This window comes from Cannabis sativa, chromosome 7, assembly GCF_029168945.1.
Source record: "Cannabis sativa cultivar Pink pepper isolate KNU-18-1 chromosome 7, ASM2916894v1, whole genome shotgun sequence".
Taxonomy (NCBI): Eukaryota; Viridiplantae; Streptophyta; class Magnoliopsida; order Rosales; family Cannabaceae; genus Cannabis; species Cannabis sativa.
In genome coordinates this window covers 3897232-3904305 of record NC_083607.1, presented here as the reverse complement: position 1 = coordinate 3904305, position 7074 = coordinate 3897232, and the positions used below count along the sequence as shown (strand labels likewise).

The following is a 7074-nucleotide window of genomic DNA, read 5'->3' as shown; positions in this document are numbered from 1 at the left end:
TTAATAAATTAAAAAATTATCGTTGCCACACGCTTATAGATTCATCTAAGATTCTTTTCTTACATTTTCTCTTCACTTTCTCAGTTACCAAACAGATTCACTGCCTTTAATATTTTCTTATCATATTTTTTCTCGGAGAAAATTCAACAATGGCGTTGAATTTCTCCCAGAAACTCCTTTGTTTACACACAGTACACACTCACAAAACCAATCCACTTTCCAAATCCCAATCCATTGTCCGAAACCCTATCTGCTCAGTTCGTTTCCGGAATCGTTCGCTGCTCAAATCATCGCCTCAGAAGAACTCGACCACTTCGAAAGAGCCTGAACTCGAAATCACTCCCGGGGATGACACGCCGCCTCGACTGTCGATTTCCGATTCCGGTTTTTCTAGCCTTCGTCGTTTCAGGTTTGCTTTCTCTTAAAAAACTCTCATTTTCATGTATTGAGCTATTCAAAGAACTCATTTTTTGTGTGCTGTGCTTACAGTGATGGGATTTTTAAGTTTGAGGGACTCTTTCCGGAGATAATGTCAATTGCTTTGCCTGCTGCTTTGGCTCTTGCTGCTGATCCCATTACATCGTTGGTTGATACAGGATTTGTTGGCCATATAGGTATGGATCATGGTATAGCTATATATATACTAGCGTGCTTTAGCGAATTATGTGTTAATTTTCTTGTTTTGTTAACTATTACTGTCTTAGGGTCTGCTGAATTGGCTGCGGTTGGGGTGTCTGTTACGGTGTTCAATGTAATTGCTAAGTTCTTTAATGTTCCGTTGCTCAATGTCACAACATCTTTCGTTGCTGAAGAGCAGGCATCTGCTAACAAGAGCAATGAAAATTTATCCCAAATTGGTTATGGTAATGAAATCTAGGGACTTTGTGACACTTTAGTGTGTTCTCTGTTTGAGTCGGCAGTAGTGTTGTTGATGGTTGATTTGGTTTATGGTTGTGAAAGATTTCCAGGGCGAACGCCAGAGCAAGACATACCTTCCATCAGTATCAACTTCGTTATCACTAGCTGCTATTATTGGCATTGCTGAAGCTGTCGCTCTCTTCCTTGGGTCGGGCTTCATTATGAATATCATGGGTGTACCAGTTGTATGTCAAACTTAGCCGTTTTACAAGTTCACTTAAACTTGAACTATTTTCTTATGGAAAGCAACTGTAGCTTTTAGTTTTGTATGCTTGTATTTTCATTTTCATTTTTGAATGTTGATTCATTTAATGGTATGTATTCCATTATAAGGAGTTTTTTTTGTGTGTTTGAATATAGGATTCACCAATGTGGATACCTGCTCAAAAGTTTCTTACCTTAAGAGCCTTTGGTGCTCCACCAATTGTAATTGCACTTGCTGCACAAGGCACATTTCGTGGATTTAAGGATACCAAGACTCCTCTTTATGCAATAGGCAAGTGTTTCTGCACCTCCTCCTATGCTTATGTGGTTGGGAATTCCAACAATATAACTGTAGATTTTCAATGTCACTGAACTTTACTGTTAGCCACCTACATGGATCCTAAAGTTTCTGTCCAATTTTGAACGTGAAGTTGTAAATTACGCATTGCAAATTATTTCCTTCCAGTTGTGTTTAGCCAACGAATAGTTCTTGTTGAGAAATTAATATTTCAAAGCATTCTGGAAATATATTATAAAAGAAATAGCGATATAGATCACACAGTTGATGGTGTTTGTAGTGATAGCCTAAGGACAGACTCATGTTTATGGAGCATTACTTAGGCATTGTGTCTTCTTTTGTCCAGTTTCTGTTTTCAGAGTAGTATTATTCATTTTTAGTTTTTGTTTAATTTGTAGCATAAATTAGCATTTTTTAGACTACCTACTAAATATGCCGTATTTTAATTGGTTTGAGTTTTGGAATTGTTTAAGACCAGAAATCCTCATTTATTATCTCCTTTTACTCTTGTTCTTCTATTATTTTGGTTCTGCATTGACATTTCTTTTCAGAAGTATAGATTAATCATGTCAGTGACACGTGTTTTTTCTGGAATATCAGTTGCTGGCAACCTGCTTAATGCTATATTGGATCCAATTTTGATCTTCAGTTTTGGACTAGGGATTGAGGGTGCAGCAATTTCTACTGTGATTTCTGAGTACGTCAAGTGATGTGGTAAACTTTATTTAATTAACATAATTTTAACTTGATCTCTGTCTTCAAATTGTTATGCCTTTTTTTCCTGAGACACTTTCATGTGTTTTTCACCAGATATTTGATTGCTTTTATTCTTCTCTGGAAATTGAGTGGAGAAATGTTGTTAATCCCTGCTAACATCGATGGGAGAAGAATTTTCAAGTATCTCACATCTGGTATGTTATTTGCCACCTACATATGCGTGGTTTATATTGTTTTTCATCTAATAAAAAACGGTACTTGTGGTATGAAAATTATACAAGGAAAAGGTACAGTGAAAATTTTAAACGACTGAAGGACAAAGGGGTTGTGTTTGTGGAAGAAAATTATCCCCTCATTAACTTCATAAATGTAATGATTGATGATTACTGAGCTAGAATGTAAGGATGATTTCCTTGTCATTATCTATAACTTGTCTTTTTATTTATAAATACAAGTCTCCTTTCAATTTTAAAAATAGAACGAGCTAGAATGGAACAGTTTAGTGTTCACTTATGTGACAGCTGATATTCTTGAATATAAGGATTTGACTGTTCTTCTGAATCTAGATTGGGTAAAAAGTTTATTCGTTGATGACGCAAAACCAGCTCAATTATATGATATACAACATATGTACATGTATATGTAAAAATTGTATGTAAATATGAAGTAGACCGTTATAGACCTTTGCATCTTCTCACAAATGTCTATTTTATATCTTCAGGCGGAGGTTAAATACTGTCTCATGGGGTTGAAAAAATAGTTTCAGTTACTTTTTGGTCATACCAATGCATACAGTAGAGATTATGTCAATGACCATATAAATTGTAGATCTGATCACACGAAGGATTATTTCAATATTTACTGAATTAATTGAATTGAGAGTATGGGACTATGTCTAAACAGATCAAAGAGAATGTATAATTACGATTTAGAATGTCATGAGAATGTTCAATGTAGACTTATATGTTACAAGAAATGGGGATTTGATCACTTTGACACTTGGACTAGTGTACTTAAATAAATCATATTTTCTTATGATAATGGTCCAGAAAAGAATCTTATTGATGATTCAGTGCCTACCTATACAAAAGTGTTTGTTACACATGCATTTTCTTGATAACTTATAGATTCGTTTATTGTTTTCTGCAGGCGGTCTTCTTGTTGGTAGAACCATAGCAGTGCTTACGCCTATAACACTAGCTACATCCATGGCAGCCCGAGAAGGTCCCATAAATATGGCTGGCTACCAAATATGCACTGAAGTTTGGTTGGCAATATCTCTGCTTACCGATGCTTTGGCACTTGCTGGTCAGGTGTTGTATTTTCTACCCTGAAGATAGTTATTATAACACATATCAACTAGAGAAAAAAATTCTTATTAAATTCTTGAGAGCAAGTTAAAAAATTTCTAAAAAATATCCTAGCAGTTATAAAATAAGCAACTAAACAAGAGCTTTGAGTTTACAATGAGACTTTATTGGGAGAGAAGTAAGCTTTTTCTGGCACATAATATCTAAGTGGAAAGACTGTAATATTCGATGAATGGTAGACTGTCAGAAGCATTTCAAATTCTAATCAAGGTTGTAAGTTTGCAAATTCTAATTGCTGCATGGTGTTTTTCTCAGACGCTTCTTGCAAGTGGTTATTCTGAAAGAAATTATGAACAATCCCGCCGGGTGATTTACAGCATTCTCCAGGTTAACAGATTCCACAATTTCTTTTTGCAATCTGATCTACTTCCTCCTTTCTACATGGGATTTTTTTTTCTTGGCTGACCTAAAACATCAACGTTACCATGATTTGAATTGGAGCAGATAGGCTTAGTGATGGGAACAGGCCTGGCCATTATATTATTTCTTGGGTTTGGTGCTTTTTCTAGCTTATTCACCACAGATTCAGAAGTTTTGGATGTTGCCTTGTCTGGTTCACTGGTAAGGGAAAGAATATGTTTGAGCAATTTAATAGTTGCATAGCTAGCTTATGCATTTTCATCTTTCACGATAAGAATCATAATTAGAGATCTAATAGGTATACTTAAGGCCAGCGGCACATGTGAAACAAATTTCAGAGGGAGCCAAGTAATAATCCTGAACAAATTGCACAATAACATGGTTGATTTCACAATTTCATATTGTATAGATAATCATTTTTATTTTATGAGCCAATGCCCCTCCCCTTGTCCTATAAATGCTTAAGGAAAGGTCTTCACCAATGTGCTAACATATATATTATATATATAATCTGGGACATTCGGTTGTTTAATTTTATTACTCTATGAAGTTCCTAGAAATTTCTATATGCCAATAGTAGAAGAAATTTTTAGGAATTATTAGGCATACCAAATAGTGGAGGTCTGGTCAATTATGGCAGAACCGAGAATGACATCCCTAAACTCAGTTTATATGCTAGGGAGTTCGTGATAATTTATTATAAACCAAAGTACATAGCAAAGAACATTCTTTCCTCTCGGGACATCTACTTTTTTTATGGCTCTTGGACATTCTTTTCCTAGTATAATAGTAGTTTAAATGGAAAAGTTGAGTTGCAAAATAAGCTATAAACCACTAAAATAGTAGAAAGGGATACACAAAGTGACCTTGATTAATATAAGAAGTAGAGCTATATTACTGGAGTTACTAGCGCACCCTTTAGCAACATCAGAATGATTGAGTTTTGAGATAAGTAGGGGGCTAGTGATTATATACTGGAGGCAGAAAACTATCTTTGTAATATGCTTGCAAATGGGTATCTTATGATCATGATTTAGACGAGTATCAAAATAGTTGAGTCTTTATTATTCCCACCGTACTTGCTTTTTTATGACTTCTGGACCTTATACTCCTTGGCATATATGATTATTTTCAGTTCGTTGCTGCATCCCAACCAATGAATGCATTGGCATTTGTTATTGATGGACTCTATTATGGAGTTTCAGACTTTGCATATGCTGCATATTCCATGGTAAGTAGCTAATCTTATGGGGAACCGTTAATCATTTAGTATGATACGTACTTTTCCCTCATCAATTTTTTTTTTTGTTGTTTAGGTGTTTGCTGGACTTATTTCTTCTGTCTTCATTCTGGCTGCTGCTCCTGCATTTGGTCTAGCTGGAATCTGGGCTGGGTTGTTTCTCTTCATGACATTGCGTGTAGGAGCTGGAATTTGGAGGTAATTTAGATTTGTGGTATCCTTTTAGCTCTATACGATTTGTCTTTTGGAACTGCTTTAATATGCAACTAAACTAAACAAGAACAGGTTTTACTCCTCTCTCATAGATTTTAGACCACAATAATTTTCATGCTTAACAGTGCCATGATATAGAACTTAGGCTAATTAGATTTTTTTCTCCTGAACTTTGACATGTACCAAATCATACTCTTTGAACTTTCCTGACTGTTAAAATTTTCTCCTGAACTATTTAGATTATTGAATTTAAGGACTTTTGTCCAATTTCATTCAATTTTACTAATTCGGTGATTGTCCGTGTACTAAATTATACTCTTTTAACTTTGATATCTACCAAATCATGGCCCTCAAATTTTGACATGTACCAAATCATACTTTCTGAATTTCGATTCATATTAGACTTTTTTTACTAAAATTGGACAAAAGTCCTTAAATTCTAAATTTCAATAATTCAGGAGAAATTTGTAACGACTTTAAAAGTTCAGAGGGTATGATTTAGTATATATCAAAGTTCGGGAAGCAAAAATCTTAATTAGCCTAGAACTTAAGTTAGTTTTGTGGCCATAAGTCAATAACTAGCCTCTCAAATTTTACACACCAGGAACTGTCCAATCAAAATGCCAATCTGCTGTAACCTTGAACATTTTGATCATGACTAATGCTCTGCCATTCAGGTTGAGCACGAAAAGTGGACCTTGGGAAAGGATATGGGACACACCAGAATTGGAAAGTGAATGAGATGTGGTGGAATTCTCTGATTCTTGTGTTGAAGTTGTAGGAATTGCGACGAGACGTATAATTTATTTTACACTCGGACCAACAAGCAGCCTTAGCTTTCACACTGTTACACGAGTTGCATTGCATCATGGTGTGCTCAAAGACCCAATTCTTTTGTCATCCAGATGAATTGGATTTGCTTTTAGTGAGGTTCTAACCAACCATTCATTTAGTTGCACAATGGGTCAATTGAGGAGATTCAAGAACAACTTGGTTTGTATTCCTTGCCAGGTTCTTGATTCTTTTTTCACTATTGGTGTACATATTATTTTTATGTTCTCTTTAGCAGTAGCTTCACATAGATCATATACCTAAGAGGTACTTGTAATAGAACTGCCATTTATTGACTGTAAATAGCTACACGCTCTTGTAAAGGAGAGAATAAAAAATAGGGTAATTAGTGGCGAAATTTTCATTTGTTTTAATTTCATACACTTACCTTTTGATCTTTATTTTTGGTAGCAATACCCTCTTAAGTTTACTTTTATTTACAAATGTAAGGTGTCAGTTAAATACTAACTGAGATTGCCGCTGTGAATACCTGTGTAAAGGTGACATTAAATCTTCAAATCCAATAAAAACATGCAACATGTATTGCACACAGTAATAATTCAATTGGCATTTAAGAGTAAACTTTAACTCCTCTCTTCAAATTTGTCAGCAAAAGTAAGAGTATTACCACACAAGAAAATTAAGGGGTTGGGGAGTTTTGTCACTAATTATCAAAAAAAAAAAAGAAAAAAAAGTGAAACTGCTAGGCAGTGAAAAAAATTCTGGGAATAAAATTAATTTATATAAATTATAGTATTTCTTTATATCTTTAAGACCTACTTATTCACATTTTCATAATTCAATTTCATAGTGCTAATACTCCTTTGCTTTACATCCAAGTATTTACACTTTCTTTTGGGGAGTCAATACATGCTTCCAATTTACAATTTTCAAAAACAAATCAACTTTCTCTAGTCAGATTT

General features: G+C 34.6%; 1 protein-coding gene across 1 annotated transcript; it reads left to right on the top strand.

The window, feature by feature from the left end:
* On the top strand, nt 1–6509 carry LOC115698206 (protein DETOXIFICATION 44, chloroplastic). The gene is made up of 13 exons (XM_030625400.2): nt 1–409; nt 490–614; nt 705–863; nt 961–1103; nt 1279–1414; nt 2021–2117; nt 2231–2331; nt 3287–3450; nt 3763–3834; nt 3952–4068; nt 5003–5098; nt 5184–5305; nt 5998–6509. The coding sequence occupies exons 1-13, from the start codon at nt 150–152 to the stop codon at nt 6059–6061; spliced, it is 1656 nt and encodes a 551-aa protein (XP_030481260.1). The 5' UTR covers nt 1–149; the 3' UTR covers nt 6062–6509.
* Nucleotides 6510–7074: the final 565 nt, after the last annotated feature.

Excerpts from the sequence above, each read along its gene's own strand:
- LOC115698206 (XM_030625400.2), top strand. The coding sequence starts at position 150 with ATGGCGTTGAATTTCTCCCAGAAACTCCTTTGTTTACACACAGTACAC. Across the intron at positions 410-489 it reads TCTAGCCTTCGTCGTTTCAG|TGATGGGATTTTTAAGTTTG; the intron begins GTTTGCTTTCTC and ends CTGTGCTTACAG. Across the intron at positions 2,118-2,230 it reads ATTTCTACTGTGATTTCTGA|ATATTTGATTGCTTTTATTC; the intron begins GTACGTCAAGTG and ends GTTTTTCACCAG.